Here is a 23407-nt window from a genome sequence, read left to right on the forward strand (position 1 = left end):
GATGGATCTGTTGTTACTGACAGTGGAATTGTTATTGTCACTAGTGATGACGAAGGATCAGTCACCACTAGTACTTCATTATTCTCACCACCTCCATATACTACATACGGATTCACCTCAACCAATACTGATGATGATGGATCTGTTATTACTGACAGTGGAATTGTTATTGTCACTAGTGATGACGAAGGATCAGTCACCACTAGTACTTCATTATTCTCACCACCTCCATATACTACATACGGATTCACCTCAACCAATACTGATGATGATGGATCTGTTGTTACTGACAGTGGAATTGTTATTGTCACTAGTGATGACGAAGGATCAGTCACCACTAGTACTTCATTATTCTCACCACCTCCATATACTACATACGGATTCACCTCAACCAATACTGATGATGATGGATCTGTTGTTACTGACAGTGGAATTGTTATTGTCACTAGTGATGACGAAGGATCAGTTACTACTAGTACTTCATTATTCCCACCACCACCATTCACCACCTACAGTTTTGCTGAAACTAACACTGATGATGATGGATCTGTTATTACTGACAGTGGAATTGTTATTGTCACTACTGATGACGAAGGATCAGTCACTACTAGTACTTCATTATTTCCACCACCACCATATACTACATACGGATTCACCTCAACCAATACTGATGATGATGGATCTGTTGTTACTGACAGTGGAATTGTTATTGTCACTAGTGATGACGAAGGATCAGTCACCACTAGTACTTCATTATTCTCACCACCTCCATATACTACATACGGATTCACCTCAACCAATACTGATGATGATGGATCTGTTGTTACTGACAGTGGAATTGTTATTGTCACTAGTGATGACGAAGGATCAGTTACTACTAGTACTTCATTATTCCCACCACCACCATTCACCACCTACAGTTTTGCTGAAACTAACACTGATGATGATGGATCTGTTATTACTGACAGTGGAATTGTTATTGTCACTACTGATGACGAAGGATCAGTCACTACTAGTACTTCATTATTTCCACCACCTCCATATACTACATACGGATTCACCTCAACCAATACTGATGATGATGGATCTGTTATTACTGACAGTGGAATTGTTATTGTCACTAGTGATGATGAAGGATCAGTTACTACTAGTACTTCATTATTCCCACCACCACCATATACTACATACGGATTCACCTCAACCAATACTGATGATGATGGATCTGTTGTTACTGACAGTGGAATTGTAATTGTCACTACTGATGATGAAGGATCAGTTACTACTACTACTTCATTATTCCCAGTTCAATCATCAAATGCTGATTTTGATCAGACAGCGGATGATACTAGGTCGAGTTCTTCTACATTATATGCGATATCGTCTAGTTTTATGTGGTATAATTCTTCTGCCCCAGCCTTTACTAGTAGTAGGGCTGAGGATGGACATACTTCTTTATCGAATATTCCTACTGAGACAGTTACCGAAGAGACTTCTGCAGAAGTTTCTACTTTTACAAAATTAGTTCCTGAAACAACTGCCGAAGAATACTCGGAGTGGACAATCACTACTGAAATCGTTATGACTTTATCAGATGGTAGTCTCACTACTCGTACTGCTGTTATTATTGATCCTATTGATTCTGATGGAAATTGGTACACTATAACTTCGTTCTTGGAGGATGTTGAAGAACCAATACAATTGAAATTGAACCAACCACTGATGATGTCAGTATTACAGAAGTCGTTCCAGAGGAAACTGAAGCTACAACAGAAGGTGGTTCCGATTGGTCATACACGACTGAAATTGTATTCACATCATCAGATGGTAGTGTCACTACTCGTACTGCTGTTGTGATTGATCCTCAAGATTCGGAAGGCAATTGGTATACGTATACTACATTCTTAGATGGATCCGAACAAGAACCTACTACAATTGATGTTACTACCGAAATCATCCCAGAAGAAACAGAAGTTCCAACGGAAACAGATTCAGATTGGTCATATACTACCGAGATTGTATTCACATTATCCGATGGTGTTGTAACTACACGTACTGCTGTTATTGTTGATCCTCAAGATTCGGAAGGCAATTGGTATACATACACTACATTCTTAGATGGTCCTGAAGAAGTCGCCGAAGAGACTGAGACTATTGCAGATGATACTACTATTGGTAACACTGATCCAGAGCAAACAGAAGGAGCAGATGGAATTGAAGAAGATTTAGTTACTTCTTTGGATAGTATCACAGAGATCATTCCAGAAATACCTACTGAAGCTTACTCGGAGTGGACAATCACTACTGAAATCGTTATGACTTTATCGGATGGTAGTCTCACAACCCGTACTGCTGTTATTATTGATCCTATTGATTCTGATGGAAATTGGTATACTATAACATCATTCTTGGAAGATGTCGAGGAGACCAATACAATTGAAATTGAACCAACTACTGATGATGTCAGTATTACAGAAGTCGTTCCAGAGGAAACTGAAGCTACAACAGAAGGTGGTTCCGATTGGTCATACACGACTGAAATTGTATTCACATTATCCGATGGTAGTGTCACTACTCGTACTGCTGTTGTGATTGATCCTCAAGATTCGGAAGGCAATTGGTATACATACACTACATTCTTAGATGGTCCTGAAGAAGTCGCCAAAGAAACTGAGAGTGTTACAGATGATATTACAACAGATGCTGTTCCAGAGCAAACAGGAGAGCCGGATGTTATCGAAGAAGATGCTACCATCCATGGTACTGAGACTAATACAGTTGCTGAAGGAGAAGATGCTATTGAAGTAGAAACCACCACAGCGGCTAACGATACCGATGCTAATGCTAATGCTAATGCTGATGCTGATGCTGATACTGATGCTAATGCTGATGCCGATGCTGATACTAATGCTAATGCTGATGCTAATACTGATGCCAATACCAATATTAATACTGTCCCCGAACAAGCTCATGGCCCAGATGGTATTGAGGTTGAACCAACCACAGATGACACTTCTATTACGGAAGTCGTTCTAGGAGAAACTGAAGCTACGACGGAAGCTGGTTCTGATTGGTCATATACTACTGAGATTGTTGTCACTGGTCCTGATGGCAGTGTTACTACACGTACTGCGGTTGTCATCGATCCTCAAAATACTGACGGTGAATGGTACACTTATACTTCTTTCTTAGATGATGGTGCTGCAGTAGAAACTGGATCTGCCGAAGGTACCACAGAAAATGTGGATGTTATTGATGTTGTTGATACTACTATTTTAGTCGGTGATACTACTGTTGTAGATATAGTGGAACCTACTAGCACAGATTTACATTCTGATTGGCCTTATACTACTGAAATTGTGATTACAGAAGCAGATGGAAGTGTTACCACTAGAGCCGCCGTGGTTGTTGATCCTCAAAATACCGATGGGGAATGGTACACTTATACTTCTTTCTTAGATGATGCTGAAGCAACAGATGTTGGTGCTGGCGAAGTACATCCATCAGGAACTATCAGCAGCAAAGTATATGTTACAGCAGCTGATGGCAGTGTTGGAACTAGAATTGTAGAATTGGAGGTTGAAGAAGATTCCAATTTGGTCCCAACTATTCTGGATAGTGGAGATTATGAAGATGGTTCTGATAATATAATTGAGAATGAAGGTATTGCAGCTAATGAGTATATCACTTCATTAGTTAGCACACTTCCAAATGGTGACGTAGCAACTGAAATTGTTAGAGTACTGATTGCCACTAATGCCGATGGTGCCTTGGAGAGTATAACTTACCCTGTTCTGTATCCTACTAACATTTTTAATGATAATGTGGATCAAGGTGAAGTTATTGTTACTACAAATGACAATGGAGAAATTTACTCAAGTACTTGTTTACTGGCAGGTGGATGCTTTACACCTGTGTATACTACAGAAATTGTATCCGAGTTAGATGACGGTAGTTACCTGACTGTTGTTGCTGCTGTTATTACTGGTGAAGATGCAGATGGTGTCCTATTCACTACAACTTCAATTATCCCAGCCAATGCTAGAGAGACAGCTACAGTATACACCACGGAAGTTCACAAGACTTATGAAGATGGTAGTGAATATGATGAATTAGATGTCGTGGTTGTTATAAGTGACGAAGATGGAATGTTTACCACTACTAATCTTTTAGATTTAGTTGAGCCAACTGGTATTGATGAAGAAGTTTCAGCAGATCCAGGTGTGTCAGGAATTGGATCTAGTGATAGTGGTGATATTGAGAATGGTGATAACTCTGAAGAAAGTGTTGTCTCACCTGTAAGTTTACATGAAGAATCAGAATTTGTTAATAGTGCAGGTACTATTTCATCTTCAACTTCATGGTGGATTATTTCTACCATATTAATAATGGCTATGATTTAAACCTAGGACAAGTTCCAGTTTGAAATTTATTTTAGTTTAGTTTATATTTAGTTTGATTTTCTTTTCGGTTTCCAACAACGGCCTGGTGCTTAGTTGTTAGTTTTCAATTTTATTTATCGGTAATATATGTTTAACATGTTTGAAATTCCTACTTGTAGAGTAAAGTTGTTATTTTGGTGCTAAGCAGAATTTAAGACAAGGTTAGTATTTTGCAATAATGGACCCAAATTGGTTATCGTAAAAGTTACCCGACCATAAGATCCAGTAAAATTCAGACCACGAGTAAATAAGAGAACACATTTAAATGTTTTTTTCTTAATTTTTATCATTTCGCACGACGTCTAAAATTTTTCACTCTTCTCCTCCTTTGATGTATAAAGAAAAAATTTTAATATATATATTCCATTATAATACCTTTTTATATTTTTCTTTCTTTTCTTCTTTTTTATCATCATCAAAGTAATTAACAATGAAGTACATCCAAACTGATCAAATCTTAGACATCCCAGAAGGTGTTACCGTCTCCATCAAAGCTAGATCCATCAAGGTTACTGGTCCAAGAGGTGAATTATCCAAAGACTTAAAACATATCAATGTTACTTTCGTCAAGGTTAACGATAAAGCCATCAAGATTACCGTCCACAATGGTGACAGAAAACATGTTGCTGCTTTAAGAACTGTTAAATCTTTAATTGCTAACTTGATCACCGGTGTTACCAAGGGTTACAAATACAAGATGAGATATGTTTATGCGCATTTCCCAATTAACGTTAACGTTATTGAAAAGGAAGGTCAAAGTTACGTTGAAATCAGAAATTTCTTAGGTGAAAAGAGAGTCAGAGAAGTTAAAATCTTTGATGGTGTTACTGTTGAACAATCTGCTAACCAAAAGGATGAATTAGTTTTATCTGGTAACTCTTTAGAAGCTGTTTCTCAAAATGCTGCTGATATCCAACAAATCTGTCGTGTTAGAAATAAGGATATCCGTAAGTTCTTAGATGGTATCTATGTTTCCGAAAGAGGTCAAATTGTTGAAGATTTATAAATTAATTAATAGATTTTCATTTAATTTTTTGCATCATCATGTTTCATATCATTAATTCAACCAACCAATCAACCAACCACATAACTTAAAAGTTTTTTTATGTGTTTAATTTTAATACATTTTGCTCTTTTATATTTCAGCTTGTTTGCTTCTTTAGTTTTCACAATTTGGGTTTCCTTTTCATTTCTATTATTTTTCTTTGTTCACTTTATAGTTTTATGGTTAAACTACTTTACCCAGTTTGATTACTTCAGATATTATGGATTTGTTATCGTGCTCAATACAATGCAGAGCCACCAACGATCCATTTCGTAGCCTAAAAGTTTTATCTCTATCATTTGCGATGAATTAGTTCTTGTAATTTTGAGTAAGTTTTATTACTATTGAAATTATGATTAATTCAGACTTTTTTGAACTGTTTGCATTGTTATTGAGCTTTAATTAATGTTTATTATTAAGATTGATATCTTTTATCGAATGGTTTTGATTAAAGAAATCAATTTTAGTAATATTTCTAATTTTGTGGTTTTCCAAATTTAGCGGTACCGCTTAATCATTTCTCGTGATGAAAAATTACCTGAGACTGGTATAAATTTGTATTCAGCTAAGTCTATTTCAACCATTTATTCTATCATAAACAATTACAAGCATAAGTTAGGTATGACTATTAAAGTTGCATTCTTAGGCCCTGAAGGTACTTATACCCATAAAGTAAGTAATATGTTTTGAAATCTAGTTTTAAAAGGATTAATACTAACTTTTTTACAGGCTGTTTTACAACAATTTAGAAATGATTCACTGAATCAAATTGAAATATATCCAAAGAAGTTAATAGATGATTGCTTCACTTCTATAGATTCTCGAGAAGTGGATTATGCTGTGGTACCAGTAGAAAATTCAACCAATGGTCAAGTTGTATTCACATATGATTTATTAAGAGATTGGTTCATACCGACTTCCACAACCTCTAATACTAGCGAAATGCCAACCCCACCAAACTCAGCAGGCAGTGGTATATCGTCTCAACCTCCTAAATTCAAGATAGTGGCTGAACAATTCGTATCAATCCAACATAATTTCCTTACTAATGCTAAAGATTTATCTAAAATCAAAACCATATATTCTCATCCTCAAGTTTGGACGCAAGTTAGTCAATTTTTCAAATCAAATAAATTGGATTTCTCGAAAGTTGCCAAAGTTGATGCTACATCGACTTCAAAAGCAGCTGAATTTGTGTATCATGATAAGTCTAATACAACTGCATGTATTGCTTCTAATATGAGTGCCGAATTATATAATTTACCCATTGTTTATTCCAACATTGAAGATAATTCCAAAAATACAACTAGATTCTTAGTGTTAGGATACGAGCCAGCACCAGTAATATCAAGTCCTACCACTCCACCTAAACAAACTCCTGATGTCACGTCGGTGATATTGACTTTAAATCATGATGATCCAGGTGCATTATGTGACGTGTTAGTTAAGTTTAAAAATCATAATATCAATTTATCATCAATCAGTTCAAGACCATCTCATTTAAAACAATGGCAATATGTGTTCTTTATAGAGATGTTGGCTGATTTAAATAACAATCTAGAATTGAGCCATGTGATCGATGACATTTCTACAAGCTGTCAAACGTTGGTGGTGCTTGGATCATTTAAAAGAAGTTGGAGATATTATTCTTAAAAAAACTACAAATAGCATTTATATAACGATATAATATATGTATATATTCATACGTATGAAATAATAAGATGTAATTAAGACGAAAACCCTAAACAGTGTAAAAATGACATAAAGGAATGCAACAATTAATAAAAGGTTAAATGATGATAAACTATGAATACGTATAATAGCAACATGAACTTACCATAAGGAAAGAACTGAATGAATTGGACTTAAAGGGAGAGGTAGAAAATTAGACATGACATGACATAAGTTAAAATGATTAACGCTGACTAAGTACCCAATTTTTGATATTCCCATGGTGTATTATCTAATGGACATGCATTTCTTGTCAATAGCCATCTTCTTATACAATGCATGTGGAAAGCATGATTACAAGCACCCCATGCTGCAATACAAGCTTCTTGGTTTGATCCAGGAGCATTTGGTTGACATTCAATACATGGTTCCATCAAATGATTTCTGCAAATAGCACAGTTTTCAATTTGAATATCTAGAATAAAATATGTTAGTAAAAACCCCAGGACTCAAATGGAGATTAAAAAATATATATACATACCCCAAGACCAAAATGCAACTGCTGTCCATTTTTTAACTTCAAATTTAGCCTTTGGACCTTTGGTTGTAGCACCTCCATCAACTATTTGATTCTGTTGTTGTGTTGTAAGGGCATCAGCTTCTAAAGTAAGTTGGTGACTGTTAGTAATCATTCTGATTTCTATATTTGGAATCAAGCGGTTACTTGATAATTATGTAAAACAATACTTACCACTATCTATATCCATACGATCAGCCTCGTCAGCCATGGCTGTAGATCAATCAATTGAAGTGTTATAAGTAGAGATGTGAGGTATGATCTCTATATCCTTTATAACCACTATAACTGGATTACAAAAAGAAGTATCGCCAAAATCACAAACAAACGAAAAAAAATCTAAAGCTGTAGAATTTCTACTCGCAAATTTTCGTGTCTGATTGTCATAAATTGTAACCATATTGTCACCACTTAATCAAATCAATTGGTGATAGTAGCATTATAACGGGACAGGATGGCGAAGGAAGAACTAATATCATCGTTGTATCCACCCCCTCCTCCGTATGTTAAGTTTTTCACTGACGAAAATCTCAATAAATTGGAGGATTGGAAAGTGAATAAAGCCCAACAACAACAGCAGCAGCAACAGCGGGAGCTACAGGATGGTGAATCAAAGGAGGAAGAAGAAGAAGAAGATATTGTTCCACCAGGAGAATTGAGGTTTCTTGTTCCACCAAAAGCTCCAGAAGGTAGTCATTACCGTGGTTATGGTAATATATGGTCATTTGAAGATAAATTGCCTAGTTTAAAAAGTGCCAATTGGGAACAGTTATATCCAGATGATGATGAATCAATCACATCAGAAACAAAAATTAAAGAGTTACATAAATTATCCGATTCATTATTATTGAATTTCCTTGAATTGATTGGAATAGCAAGTATAGATCCTCAACAATATCAAGGTAAAATCAAAGATATCTCACTTATTTTAATTAATATCAATCATTTATTAAATACTTATCGACCCCATCAATCAAGAGAGAGTTTAATCATGCTCTTGAGAAAACAAATAGACGTCAAACGAAATGAAATCAATCAAATTGACAAAATTTCCCTGGAAATAAAAGCTAAAATTGTTAAATTAACTCAAATTGATGATTTGAAAAGTAATGATAGTATTGAATTTGAACAATTTAGTAAACGTATAGCGTCTGCTTCATCGGCTTCTTCAGGTAAAGACGCAATTAGAGATGATATAATAACGAAACTTCTATCAGATGTATAGTAAAACGGATATATAGGTATATATAAAAAATATTAAAAATGTATATTAAAAGACTTTTTTTTATATTACTAAAAGAGATCTAATAAATCTTCACTTGGTTTACTAGACCTTGTACCGGTATTAGGGATAGAAGGAGATGGAGATGGAGTTGAAACATTCAAATTACTGAAATCTTGATTAAATGCAGCTGATTGTGCTGGGGGTGGTTGATTAGTATTGAATAAATTCAATATATCATTAATACTACCAGCACCACCATTGGCAGAAGCTGCAGCCTGTGAATCCTTTTGAGGAACGGCCGGAGCACTGAATAAATCATTCAATTCATCTAATAAACTAGCGGATCCACCATTAGTATTACCATTATCATTTAATCCTTCTTCGTCATCATCAAAATCAAGTAAGTTTTCATTCTTGGAATTGTTTATAATCTCTGATTTAGCTAATTTAGTCAAATCTTCTATGTTTGATTTACTTGTTTTCAAACGTTTCTTACCATCTTCAGTTTGTAATGATGAATAAGCATTTGGATCAATAAATGTGAATGAAGGTTTATGGTATACTGATGATAATGTCGATAACTCATTAACCAATGCTTCTAATACAACTGGATTAAAAGTAGATATGGTTGTTTTGATAGGAGGTAATTTTGCTAAAATAATCTTTTCTTTAGCTGATGAAGATGACGAGGAAGATAATAATCTCCAGTAGATATAAGCTTTATCTCTAACATCGGCATTTTCACAATCCTTAGTGGCTAATTCTAAAATAGTTTGTAAATAATTAGAATATTGAGCATTATTTTCTGAAACTAAATTAATTTTAACTATAGTTGTTAAACTTAATAATTGTAATGAAGAATCAAATTCTAAGAATCCATCAATTAAGAATTTTAATTTATCACTTAAATGAGAGAAATATTTTGGATATTCTCCTAATAAATAAACATAAGAAGATAATGATTCGGGAGTATTTAATTCATCAATATGATTGGCAATAACTGGGATAATTAAAGTTATTAAATCATTCTTACCTGGATATCTTCTTAAAATATTAGTTAATACCACAATTGAATCATTGACAATTAATTCACCACCTCTTTCATCAATTAAGTTGATTAATAAATTGATTGATTTTATAACACTTCCTGGTAATTGAATAGCCACCGATCCAACACAATTGATAGCTTTTGTAACTAATACTGGTTCAATTTCCATAGAATATTCTTTTAATTCACCTAATAATAAAGCACTATTATTATCATTAGCTAATCTTATCATGATTTCCAATTTCTCTAGTTTTAAATATAATGGATCACTATATTTTATAAAGAAAACTCTTAATTCTTTGGATAAAATTTGGGGGTATTTTTCTAATAAGATTCTAATATTTTTTAATCCAACGTATTGAGCTTCTGGAATAGAAGAACTAACCAATGAAACTAATGGAGCTGATAATTTTCTTAAAATAGATTGTCTTTGAGCTGTAACAGGAATATTTGGTAAATGTTGTAAAATAACTTTTATTGAACTTAATACTACTGATGGATTAGCATGTTGTAATTGAGGGATCACTCTATCAATGATATGAGTTGATTCTTCTTGATCAGTTGTAGAATAATCATTTAAAGTGGTTAGTATAGTGATTCTTCCCCATTCCGTACATTCATTAAGACATAATAATAAATTCTTAATGATTTCTTCATTAATTTCAAAAATCGATAATTCTGGATCATTATTCATATCTTTAATTTCATATAATGCATTCAAAGCATTGGCCACTACCATTGGATTTGAATCTTTAATTAATGCTTTTAAATCATCTAAGAATCCTAATTCAATACAAATCTCAGGATTAAGATCAAATAATTTAGCTACTCCAATAGCAGCAGTTTTACGAACATAAGGATTATCATCTTTTAAAGTTCTCAGTAATGGGATTTCAATATAATCTACCATTCTAGCCACTCTGATACATCCCATAGTTCTGATTGCCAATGCTCTAACCAAAGGATTTGGATCCTCTGTATCTTGAACAAAAGTATTGACGGCCAATATACATAATTCAGGATGAGTCTTGGCATAATTCATAAGATAAAGATAAACCAACTTCTTCTGTTCCAAATCATAAGTGGCAATATTCTTTAACACATCTGGGAAAAGTGACGAAACATCTTTACCAATAGTCATGGCTTGAATCACTCGTTGAATGGCATCTTTCCTTTCATGTTTATATTGTGATACCAATCCGTTTCTTAATTCGTAAGTCTCCCCTTTCCTAGGACCTTGTAAGAATGATCTGATCTTCTTCTCAAGAGCCGCTGACATTGACTGCATTGACATGATGAGCAGATGGAAGTATTTGATAGATTACGATGGGATTGATTATGATTCGTTTCCCTTAACCCTTTTGAGCAAAGTGTTGTCAATTTCTAAGTTGTTTGAAAAATGCGGTCTGTTTTGATTTTTTTTGGTCAACGCGCATTAACTAGGATTTTAAGTGAGGGTCAGATCTTGCCTATGTTTTGATCTGAGAGTGATTCACAATCAATATAGAAGAAGAGATGGTATAGATGGCAGTGTATGGGAATGTAAAGGGGTTGAATCGAAGAAAGAGATTCAAACTGCTGTCAGAAACACTGGCTCTCTTTTCCAGTGATGAAGAAGAACCTTTATCATCTGAGGCTACAAATGGATCAGTTGCAATTACAGATCAAATACCTCCAAGTTCAGATAAGTTAATGGCAGCTATTTCTAGAACTGCTAATGATGTTGTATCGACTCAATTGAATAAGGAAGATTTATTGCCATCGATTCAATTAGACAAAGAACTTAAAAAGCGACCTTTACATGTGAAACGAACTAAACTCCACAAATTCGATAGATCTAATATTGAAGATGAAGAGGATGAATTAACCAAATCACCTAAGAAATATACGAAAGTTATCAATGTGATTCAGAGCTCACCAACCAAGAAGAGTTCAAGTCCATTAAGTACACCACCTAGAATTAAGAAATCAAATCTAATGGCAAAATTCATCGCGGTTGCAAATACACCTCCTACCAAAGTATTATCCAAAGTTGACAAGGTAAGAGCGTCATCACAAGTAGTTATCACTACTCCGAAGGAGAAATCTGCATGGGATGATTTATTTGATAATCTTGGTGATAAAATTGAAGTACCTCCTTCTGTACAACAGATGGAAAGTGAGTCGGATCTTGATGATGAAATTGACGAAGAGGATGAAGATGATAGTCAAGAAGAAGGTGAGGTATCTAATATTGATTTCCAATCTATTTATGATTCATTCGATACTGCCAATAATGAAGAAGTCAAACCATCACCGGGTTATGCCAAAATTCTAGCTGATAATGTTCGAGTAAAGACGTATAGTTCGGAACGGTCCTTCTTATATGAAGAATCAAAACAAACCCAACCTACCACTAATAAACATGAACATCACATATTAATCAGTGATACTCATGATTTTGCTGTTGATGTTGATAATGAAAAATTAGTGAGTATTAATGATTTACGAAGTTTAGGAAAATTGAATGATGTTAATGATAATTTTAATTTTATGATTGAAGGGTTGGAGTTGGTAGAGGATCCAACTGTACTGATTGAATCATCAAATTCTATACTAATCTCAAGTTTGATTGATTTATGTATTGAATTGTATGAACATAAGACGCTATCACAATTCTTGACATATCATAATTTAATCATTCCAAAGTTGAACCGAATTATAACTCAATTGATTCAGTATAGTGACAGCAAGGGTAAGGATTTGATAGTCTCATTGATTGGTAAAGTCATGTTTCAATATATTAAACATGGAGATGATTTAGTTAAAGATCAATTGATGGAGTTGAGGTTGGTCCCTATCATACTAAGCTTTTGCCTTAAGGGGATGAATAATGAAGTCAAGGAACTACAGGTAAATGCCTTTAATAAGAATCGATTAAAGAAATTAAAGATAAGCCATGATTTGATTAATGAGTTTGGGGAATTGTTAGTTAAATTCCGAAGTTGGAATATCTTTTTAGTTATGGAAGATCAATTAAACCAAACTAATATGAAAAGGTCTATCATATTGGATTATTTTGAAAATTATTTTGAACGTAATTATGAAATTCAAAGGTTAACCAACTTTTCAAATCAATTGTATATGCATTATTTTAATAGATTACAAGAATTGGGCCATGAAGAAGAGAACTTACAAATTTTAAAAATCTTAGTGATCTTAACTACTAACTATTCATATGAGGAGTATGAATATGAATTAAGAGATATATATCGACTTGAATATTTGAAATCGTCAATTGAATCAATCCCAAAGTTGATCCAACAAAATCAAATCAATTTATCATTATTTTTATGGGGTTATTTAATCAATTTTATAGAATCAATCACGATTAAAGTGATCCCGTCAGAGATCATACAGAACGTAGCATGGTTGAATCAACAACCTTCACAGCCAGAGAAAGAGGAATCAATCCATTTAATGGGATACAATTGCATATTTGTAAGTTATTTACAATTACAACATCGTCATAAAGATGTCGGCATTACATCTGATGATTTAATTATTCGATTGAATCATTTTAAGAAGCATATTTCCAATCGAGGTATTATAGAAAAGATTAATCATCTTTTACAAGAATTAAAAGATTTATAGATAATAAATATCTTCTTCTTTCTTTTCTTCTACATTGATAGTATTGATATAAAAAATCATTTAAAAATGTATATTTTTTTGTTTTGGTTTTACTAAAACTAGAATATCATTAATAGTAAGAACACGACAGAATGTGATGTTTAGACTGTAGGGACATGTGTAAGTATGATGAAATACGGTATGAATAAGTACGTGTTAAGATAAGTCAGTTATTGACAAGTCAATGACTTTTTTGTTATGAAGATGAAAATGAACATGAAAAAAGGGTAAGATGAATATGCTAAGGAAGGATGGAAGGAACGTATGAACCCAACCAACGCATCTATTCTTCTTTAAGACCACAGATGGCTCTACCAGTGTAATATAATGGGAAAGCAGTAGTGACAGCAAAGAGAGCATAGAATGGGTAAACTATTAATTTACCTTGTTTTCCTCTTAACCATAATGGTTTGTTGACAGATTGGTATCTTCTTTGTAATTCGATAATTCTTTGTGGATCCATTTTGTATGTATGATATATGTGTGTGTGTGCTGTAGTTGTTATTTCTTTATCCAATTGAATGAAAAGAGTGAACGACGACTTTAATGAAGTTATGATAAAGTTATAATTGAAGTCAACTTGTTTAGTTTTATAATTGTACGATGAAGTTACCTTTTTTTTATCAGTTCATTTTTCTTCACCTTGTTTGTGTGCAGGTCCAAGTATTTTATTTTTGATGGAATTCATTGGTGGGGGACAAATTGTATGAGTTTTGTGTAATATTTGATTTCTTAACTATGTAAATACACCTATAAACACTATTAAAATACCTTTTTCTATAAATGCTACCTACTTCTTAATCGTCTTCATCATCAGAAATGACTACTTCCATTCTTCGACTTCTTGGATTGGTTCCATCTCCTCCATTGGCTCCTCCTCTTGATCTTCGTATTACTATCCGTGGTTCATCATCATCTTCACTGGAGATATGATGTAATTCAGTTTCATGAAATTCTTCAAGAGCATCACGTAAATCTTCACTATCATAGTATTGTCTCAGCAGATTCACATCATCCTCTTCATCACTAAGTTCAATGGCATCTGCTTCATGATGGGCTTGATGATGTTGGGCATGATGATGTTCATGAATATGGTCATGATCATGATCTGCTATATCAGTAGTGCTATTGGCAGGACTTTCGAATCCTTGCCAATCACTCTCTTCTGAATGAACACTTCGAGGTCGATGATGAATGGTTTCACTATCATAATCTTCATCATCTTCATCAGTAGAAAGTAAATCATCATTAGAATTGGTTTCCAACATAATCTCCGTTAATCCTCTTGTATCGACAAAACTATCTTCACTATCATATTGTTCATCTGGTATTCCCATATCTCCATCGATATCAACATCATCATCATCACCATCTTCATCATAATCTTCTCCTTCCATAGAATCATAATAAAATTCTTGACTTCGACTTCGATTATCATCATTAGGATCTTGGATTCTAAATCCACAATGATTACAGATCGGACCTCTTGCTTCCCAATGACAATTCCCACATCTCGGCACTCCATCTGAATTATCCATTACCGTTATAGATGTATGATTAAACACATTATCAAATAATGATTTACCCACTTTATCAGCTTCATAAGTTTCGAATTGTTCATTCCGATGATTGATTAATTTCAATTTATCTTCATTATTATCATCATTCAATTCGATTTTTAAATCTTGAATGTTTTTAGTGATTTCCTTTAATGATATGTTTAAAATTGGTTTATGTAAGATATTAAATCTACAACTTGGACAATTTAATTTATTTCGAAACCAATTTTTAAGACATTCATAACAGAATGTATGTCCACATTCCAAAGTATATGGAATATTCATCGTATCTGAACATATTGAACATTCAACTGTAAGACTTATTTTCGATAATAAATTAGATGTCAAATCATGATCCTATAGTAGGTTCAGTTTGTTAGTAAAATTAATGTTCTTTTATTCCATTTCAGATGGGGTTGATTCGATACATACGATATTGCTCCATATTTTGTGTTCGGCATCCATATTGACCGATATGTTTATGACTTATTCACTCCACTGTTCTTGATTGTACTGGCTAAGATATAATTATACTGTGATTGTTTAAAATGGCGTATCATTCATTTTTATTTTTTTTTTGTTTGTGGATCTGAGGGTGACAGAAAAATTCTAAATCAGGAAATTAACTGTATAATTACAATTGTATTATTAATGTATATACAAGAATATGTATGCTAGGTATATATGTACATGTCTACTATAAATCTCGTTTAATCCATTCGTCAAACAATTTAAACGTATTGTCCATCACTACGATTAAGTCATTATTATCTTGATTTAATCGTAATGAAATATCCCCAATTAATCCTCGTAATTTAGTAAATGCCAATTTAGAATCACGTCTTAACTGTTTACAATCAGTCTCACGTCTTTCAACTACTTTGGCATTATAATGTTTGACCTTTTGACGCATTTTCTTTTCGATGAATTTACATTGATTTAAGAAATATTGATTCAATACCACCTTATCAATGGGGAATTGATCAATTAAATCAATAATTGGTTGAAATTGATTAAGGTCTATATAATTCCTCACGAGGAAGTTGAATTGAAACTGTTTCGATTGATTGTTTAATTCACTCGTTTGAATCGAAGTTAATAATTCAATCGATTGATAATTTAATTTATTATTGAACAAAATCCGACTTAATAAAAGCTTTTGATTATTAGTTAATTCAAGGAATAGTTGCTGATCCAATAAATAATGGGATCGGATATCATCTCTCTTCCAATTGTTTACTTGCATGATATATATATCGAATTCGAATTTGTTAATCTTAGTGTATAAGCGACAATGTTTCATGAACTCAATTAAGATTTGTTGATTTGGGATATTTACTTTTCGGAATGTTGTTTTGAACAAGTTTAAATCAGGACGAATATTATTCTCGATTAAATTTTGAAATCCTTCATTTGATAATCGGAATCGTATAACTTCTTTCGTTTGAGGTGAGTTCCATAATGCTGGTTTCCAATTCTCATCTAATATCGTAAGTGTCGTATCATGATAATCTGCAAGATCATATGGAGTCAATTGTGAATCAATTTTAATAATCTTTAACGAATCTTTCAAAATAGTTTTGATTTCGTCAGGTAAGGTTGAGGCTTTCAACCATTGACGGAATTTCGTAAGGAACTCCACTGATAATTGAGGATAAGTCTTTACAAAACATTGGAAGGCGGTTTCAATATAATTTAAATTGAATTTTGAATTATTATGATATAATTCATCATAAAATTTAATCAATGATAAATAATTTTGATGTTCGATGTAATATGTTGCAATTAAATTTAAGGTAGTGGATGATATAGGCATATTATCTTGTTTAAGATTCATAAGGATTAAATTGATATAATTGAAATCATCAATATATTTCAAACTGAATTTCAAAGTTTGATCGTAAAAATCAGCCAATTGTTCCGGATTCGAGATTGATCGTTTAATGATTTTAAATCGATTTAAATCTGATTTCACTATCATTTTTTTAAACTTTGATGGTTGTCGATTTATGATTTTATATTTCAAATCAACTAAATCAATCATATACATATCTTCTGAACTTTGATCTACTTGATTTATCAAATGGCGGAAATTATCAATCTCTTTAATACTTCCATATTTATAGTACTCCAGTAATAACACTGATAAAAGTTTGATCGATAATGGACCACCATTATTCAACCATATGGAGAAAATTAAAATCAATTCTTCAAACATCACATTTATAGCGATCAATTGTTGAATAATCGTTTCTATCAAGATTGGTTCAAGATTATGGGTGGATGTCTTCCCCTTTTTTTGCATCATTAATTGTTGTAAGAGGACTTTAATATAATTTATCTCATAATTATTGATGAATGCCGAGAAGAAATATGATAAAACTTTTTGATTCAACGTAGATGCGAAGGAAGATAAATAGGTTGGGATGAGAGTTTCCAAACTCTTTAGATCATTATTATGATATCCTAACCAGATAAGATACTCTTCAAATTGTTGATTCGGGGATTGATGATCATAATATCGTGAAGTTTTATGAATGGTACAGATGGAATTTATATAATCTAATTTCCGATATAAAGGTTGATAATATTCGGAATTGATATATTTGATATTCTTCATACCGGTGAATTTCGATTCTTCAATAAGACATTCACTAAGATGGAAAGTAGTTGATGGAGATGGTAAATCCCGGAGGATTTCTTCAATTAATTGATTTATTTGAAGGGTGGATATACTTATCAAGGGTAATTTATCAATCAATGATGTTAAACCAGTATAACTTCCACATAAATCTAATAATTGTTTAAACTGTTCATCTCTTTCATTATCATCATTCGTGGTGGTGGTAGTTATCACTTTCACAATGGATGGAGATGCTCTTTTCAAATAAGTTAAATTCAATTGATCAATCAGATTTCGAGTATGAGTGGATTTAATGGAGGTTGATTTATTATTACTTTTAAGGACTTGAACCACTCGATTAGGAACTTCTCTTGTTAACCAACTGAAATAAGTTTGATCTAATAATTGTAAATTCGAAACAAATGGATGATTTACAGCATGGAATTTAGGTCGTTGATTTGATGGTTTATAATTCTTAAGATTAAGATAAATATTCTCACAAGTTTTTATAAATGGGAATCGTCGTATCATCGTGAAAGGAAAGTCGGTATGGTATATGAATGATAGGGATAGTTCATAAAGATAGGCCTTGTATGAATGAATGCAAAAATGAATGATAATATTTTAAGATTGAATGATAAATAAATAAATAAATGAAAGTTATATATGACTAAGATAGTAATGAAGATGGGGAGTAAACTATTAGTTTGATTGATCAATTGGTTGGGACTATATACAAGGAATCAATCAATATGAACTTTCAAAAAGATAATGTAAGATTAGATCTAATAACTTTATTGGATGTAACTATATTTTTAACAACTTTTTGGCGGTCAAAATTTTTTTTCCAGCTTTGGTGTTTGGTTTGGTGATACCTAAACAGAAAGTAGGAGAGAGACATTTCTATGGTACGATAAAAAATAGTATGAAGAGAGACATTTGTCGTACGCGTGATCAGTCATGTGACAACCTAATCCTGCAGATAACTTGATTATAATTTATATCAGTATCAATTAAGATTAATCAAATTTTGAATTAATATAATACTATATGATAGATAATTAATCTGTTAATAAGATATCTAAAGATAAGATATATTGAATAGGGTAAATGGAAGCACGGTAAATCCAGCAATTAAGGCAAAATTATGGTCGCAAATTGGAATCGCTAAGAACGCTAAGAAATTATGACAAGAAATATTTGAAGTAACTAAATAATAAATAAACAGTTACAAAAACATAAAATAATGGCTGTCAAAAATAGAAGATCATTTAATTTAAAGCTAATTTAAGTAAAAGTTGGGTTACTTTTATGATATTGAATGAATAAAAAGAAAGAAAGAGTGAAAGAAAGAAAGAAAGAAAAGATATGGGTTAGTTCATCATATTAGTAATAGAATAAAGGAGAGAGGAGAAGAGGGAATTTTAATTTTAATTTAATTTTAATTAACGTTTAGAGGACAAGGCTGAAAATTGTAAGGAGACAGAAATTAGTGAGGGAATAGAAATAGTGGAAGTTGAAGAAGTGGAGTATAATGAGATATTTTAATGATAATAGGGTATGGCATAAGAAGAGGACTTTAAGAGATGAGATGAAGTTTAGATTATACATATTTCATTCATTGATACTTACTTACTCAATATTACCATAAACTGTTATAAGGAACGTGTATTATCACTCCATGACAAATTGATTATTTCTTTTTTAGTGAGTGAGAAATGACTTAGCGACAAATTTTTTTAGTGAGAACATACTGTCTGTCAACCCCCACTGTTCAGTACTATGTTTAGTGTATGCTTCTATATGATGTAGTTAAAGTAATAGTTGTAGATATAGACATTATATAATAGATCTCCATATGGTTAAGATATTATAAAAACATGAGATCTCTACTTAAAGTCTAAGTTTTGTTCCTCTTTCTCTCTTTCCCTATACAGTTTAAGGTTAGGACGCCTAGAGACAGACAGATAGGCAGAAATTTCTTTTTTTCTGTAACGGTGATTGAATTTTACTGTGAAGTTCTAAGACAGTTAGAGAGAGTGAGGGAATTTCTTTTTTTTTTTTTGCTTTTTTTTTCCATGTGGTATAGTTACCTTTAAATTGAAGAATAAGCATTTTATAAATTTAGTTACTTATATCTATCATCAACTATTCACTTTATGACTACTATATAGCTACACACGCTACAGTATCATACACTCATATAATACTACTACAACAACAACATCATCATCATCTTTCTTTCTTTCTTTCGCACTAGTGTTCAGTTATAATTCAAACATAACTCACACAAAAACATAGTCATCATCAGATTTTTCTTAACTCAAGTCAAGTCTAAATATTCTTCTTCCCTTCACTTGACTTCTTAACTCGTGGATCAAACTAGGATTTTGAATTGCAAAAGTGAAACTTAAGCTAATAGTTGATATCTTAATGAATTTTTTGATGAATTAATCTTATAACTCATCATCATTATCCTCCTCGTCAAGATCAAACTAAAGGTATCATCATTTACCTTTCCTTGTTTCCTTTCCTTTCCTAAATGAGTACTTTTTAAATCGTCAATAAAGAAGTGTTTATAAGTCTATTTATTTAATTAATTAATTAAATCAATCGTTTAATCAATCAAATACTTTCACCATGTCTGATTGTGATAGTTACCATTCTCAAGACATTCATCATGTCCATGAAGATCACCATCGTGATGATCATCATCACTCTCATCATGATTCTCATGCCCATGATGATGATGATCATGATAGTCAAAATTTAAATGATCATAGACATCAAAGATCAAATTTTACTGAACCTGAACCTCAACCTCAACAAGAAGATTCGGCTATTTCTGATTCCGGAGATGAAGATTCTCAACCTCAAGAACAACAACCTCAATCACCAAGAAGAATTGAAAAACAAAAGACAAGTTCATCAGGATCATCCTCTTCTAGAAAACATTCTAAGCATTCCACATCTTTCAATAGTCCAATGCGTCCTATCATTATGACTGAAGCTCCATCTGGAAGTGGACCAATTAGTGGTTTAAGAAAAGAATTTTATTTAAATTCAGATAATGATGATAATGATTATGGTTTACAAATCCCATTACCATCCAGTAATAGAAGAAGATCAAGATCAAGATCCAGATCAAGATCATTCTCCGATCAAATTAAACATTTCGTCACTAATAATAAAGATGATCCATTAAGTGTTGGTTCTTCATCATCTCCAGTTCAACCAGGGGGGATTTTATTAAAGGGTAAAGATCAATCTCAATCACAACCATCAACAACTACCAGAAGAAATGCCAAAATTAGAAAAAATTCAACTGCAGTTACTGATAATCTTGAAAGTGATTTAGTATCTCCTATGATAAAGATTAAAACTAATGATAGTGGATTTTCTGATGTATACAGAAGAGGAGATAGAAGAGCTTCAAGATCATCTATTGATAGTGAAGATTCTCATGGTTCAAGAACATCTCAAGAAACTGAAGAAGATGTTTGTTTCCCAATGTCCAGAGAACATATTAGAATTAATGGGATTGATTTTGATGAAATTGAAGAATTTATAAAGGATGAAAGAGAACAACAAGAATTAATGAGAAAACAACAAATATTAAATGCTCAAAGAACCGCTACTCGTATTTCTGCTAATTCAACTGGTACAAATTTAAATAAAAGTTCATCATCTGCTTTAAAATATACTCCAAGAAATATCTTGAGAAAAACAAATACCGTCTTGACTAAATTTAGAACAAGATTAACCACTACTCCAAATGATGAAGAAGCAGAATTAGATTCATTAGCATCCCTTCATTCTGGTTCTCCATTACATATTGAAAAGGAAAAATTCCCTTCTGATTCATCTAGTGATGATTATTATAAACCAGGTCATAATAATGGTCAACCACCCGCATTCACCGGTATAAACCAAACCAATACAACCACTCATACCGATAGTCAATCTGATCAAGTTAAATTCGGAGGAACAAGAATCACCGATGGTTCAGCTGTTGGTATTGAAAGATTTTCATTCTTTTCCTCCGAATCAGAAGAAACCGTTCATGCTCCCGATATTCCATCATTGGTCGAACCAGGTCAAAGTGTTCGTGAATTATTCCGTAATGGGGAAGGAACATGGTGGTTAGATTGTGGATGTCCTACCGATTCAGAAATGAAAGTTTTGGCTAAAGCATTTGGTATCCATCCTTTGACAGCTGAAGATATTCGTATGCAAGAAGCTCGTGAAAAAGTGGAATTATTCCGTAATTATTATTTTGTTTGTTTCCATACTTTTGAACCAGATAAGGAATCTGAAGATTATTTAGAACCTATTAATGTTTATCTTGTGGTGTTTAGAGAAGGGATTTTAACTTTCCATTTCTCTCCAATTTCTCATCCTGCAAATGTCAGAAGAAGAGTTCGTCAATTAAGAGATTATGTTGATGTCACTGCTGATTGGTTATGTTATGCCTTAATCGATGACATTACTGATTCTTTTGCTCCAGTTATTACTGGTATTGAATATGAAGCTGATGCTATTGAAGATTCAGTATTTGTAGCTAGAGAATTAGATTTTGGAGGTATGTTAATGAGAATTGGTGAATCAAGAAGAAAAGTTATGACATTAATGAGGTTATTATCGGGTAAAGCTGATGTTATTAAAATGTTTGCTAAAAGATGTCAAGATGAAGCTCATAATCAACTGATGGCCATTGGAACTGATGGTCAACCATTACCTCAACTGGAACCTCATTTACATCATCCTTCAAATACTAATTTACATAGTGCTGGTTATTCAAGTAGTGGCAACGGAACTCCAACTGCTCAAGTTTTAGGAGGTGGGGTTAGTTTTGGTCCTGCTCCTGGAGCTACCGCTGCTAATTTGGGTCCAACTAATCAATGGCAATTCCAACAAAGTAATAGAACTCAACCAAGAGCTGATATTGCCTTATATTTAGGAGATATTCAAGATCATGTGGTTACTATGTTTCAAAATTTATTAGCTTATGAAAAAATCTTTTCTAGAAGTCATGCTAATTATTTAGCTCAATTACAAGTTGAATCGGTTAATTCGAATAATAAAGTTACAGAAATGTTATCTACCGTGACATTAATCGGTACATTGTTGGTGCCATTGAATGTTATTACTGGTTTATTCGGTATGAATGTTACCGTCCCTGGTGAACAAACAGGCTCATTGAATTGGTTTTTCGGTATCGTGGCCGTAATGGTTGCTATTGTATTGGTATGTTTCTGGGGTGCTAAAGTTTATTTAGATCGTTTAATGAAATCTGAAACAAGACCAAAACCTCAAAGTTCAAGAAGATCAATTAAAAGTTTGGGATTAAGAAGAAATAGAGATAGTGGTAAATCCATCATTAGTTTCCCAAATAAATATGATTAGTTAGTTAGTTAGTTAGTTAAATCGTGTTATTTGTTTTGTATTATAGACCGTTACTTTTATTAATATTATATTTATTATTTATTTAATTTGTTATTCTTGATATGATAATGTCTAGTTGGTTTGTAGAAATTCATTAACTATT

The 23407-nt window shown here is 32.6% G+C and overlaps 9 protein-coding genes across 9 annotated transcripts; 5 read left to right on the forward strand and 4 right to left on the reverse strand. All coding sequences in view use genetic code 12, as the record gives it.

Annotated features, from left to right (window-relative positions):
• Positions 1–4634: 4634 nt before the first annotated feature.
• Positions 4635–5935, forward strand: RPL9B (60S ribosomal protein uL6). Its single transcript, XM_064903904.1, has one exon. It carries the CDS (start codon positions 4870–4872, stop codon positions 5443–5445), a length of 576 nt encoding a protein of 191 aa, XP_064761055.1. The 5' UTR covers positions 4635–4869; the 3' UTR covers positions 5446–5935.
• Positions 5936–6105: 170 nt separating this feature from the next.
• PHA2 (prephenate dehydratase) lies at positions 6106–7137 on the forward strand (the record flags this gene model as incomplete). Its single annotated transcript, XM_064906338.1, has 2 exons — positions 6106–6156; positions 6214–7137. The coding sequence occupies 2 exons, from the start codon at positions 6106–6108 to the stop codon at positions 7135–7137; spliced, it is 975 nt and encodes a 324-aa protein (XP_064761056.1).
• A 136-nt stretch (positions 7138–7273) lies between these two features.
• HRT1 (SCF ubiquitin ligase complex subunit) lies at positions 7274–8064 on the reverse strand. Its single transcript, XM_064903912.1, has 3 exons — positions 7907–8064; positions 7697–7816; positions 7274–7630 (listed from the first exon to the last, which is right to left on the reverse strand). The coding sequence occupies exons 1-3, from the start codon at positions 7941–7943 to the stop codon at positions 7410–7412; spliced, it is 378 nt and encodes a 125-aa protein (XP_064761057.1). The 5' UTR covers positions 7944–8064; the 3' UTR covers positions 7274–7409.
• A 122-nt stretch (positions 8065–8186) lies between these two features.
• On the forward strand, positions 8187–8957 carry MED7 (mediator complex subunit; the record flags this gene model as incomplete). The annotated part of the gene is made up of 1 exon (XM_064906339.1): positions 8187–8957. The coding sequence occupies one exon, from the start codon at positions 8187–8189 to the stop codon at positions 8955–8957; it is 771 nt and encodes a 256-aa protein (XP_064761058.1).
• A 34-nt stretch (positions 8958–8991) lies between these two features.
• On the reverse strand, positions 8992–11414 carry APL2 (Apl2p). The gene has a single exon (XM_064903903.1). It carries the CDS (start codon positions 11297–11299, stop codon positions 9026–9028), a length of 2274 nt encoding a protein of 757 aa, XP_064761059.1. The 5' UTR covers positions 11300–11414; the 3' UTR covers positions 8992–9025.
• Positions 11415–14056, forward strand: DFJ63DRAFT_195102 (uncharacterized protein). Its single transcript, XM_064903913.1, has one exon. It carries the CDS (start codon positions 11530–11532, stop codon positions 13636–13638), a length of 2109 nt encoding a protein of 702 aa, XP_064761060.1. The 5' UTR covers positions 11415–11529; the 3' UTR covers positions 13639–14056.
• Positions 14057–14255: 199 nt separating this feature from the next.
• Positions 14256–15825, reverse strand: DFJ63DRAFT_194036 (ubiquitin-protein ligase). The gene is made up of 2 exons (XM_064903902.1): positions 15669–15825; positions 14256–15593 (listed from the first exon to the last, which is right to left on the reverse strand). Exons 1-2 carry the CDS (start codon positions 15699–15701, stop codon positions 14475–14477), a joined length of 1152 nt encoding a protein of 383 aa, XP_064761061.1. The 5' UTR covers positions 15702–15825; the 3' UTR covers positions 14256–14474.
• A 108-nt stretch (positions 15826–15933) lies between these two features.
• Positions 15934–18390, reverse strand: DFJ63DRAFT_314336 (uncharacterized protein; the record flags this gene model as incomplete). Its single annotated transcript, XM_064906340.1, has 1 exon — positions 15934–18390. The coding sequence occupies one exon, from the start codon at positions 18388–18390 to the stop codon at positions 15934–15936; it is 2457 nt and encodes an 818-aa protein (XP_064761062.1).
• Positions 18391–20499: 2109 nt separating this feature from the next.
• On the forward strand, positions 20500–23265 carry ALR1 (Mg(2+) transporter; the record flags this gene model as incomplete). The annotated part of the gene is made up of 3 exons (XM_064905169.1): positions 20500–21064; positions 21191–21679; positions 21749–23265. 3 exons carry the CDS (start codon positions 20500–20502, stop codon positions 23263–23265), a joined length of 2571 nt encoding a protein of 856 aa, XP_064761063.1.
• Between the last annotated feature and the right edge of the window lie 142 nt (positions 23266–23407).

This window comes from Scheffersomyces coipomensis, assembly GCF_036884675.1.
Source record: "Scheffersomyces coipomensis strain NRRL Y-17651 chromosome Unknown DFJ63scaffold_5, whole genome shotgun sequence".
Classification (NCBI taxonomy): domain Eukaryota; kingdom Fungi; phylum Ascomycota; class Pichiomycetes; order Serinales; family Debaryomycetaceae; genus Scheffersomyces; species Scheffersomyces coipomensis.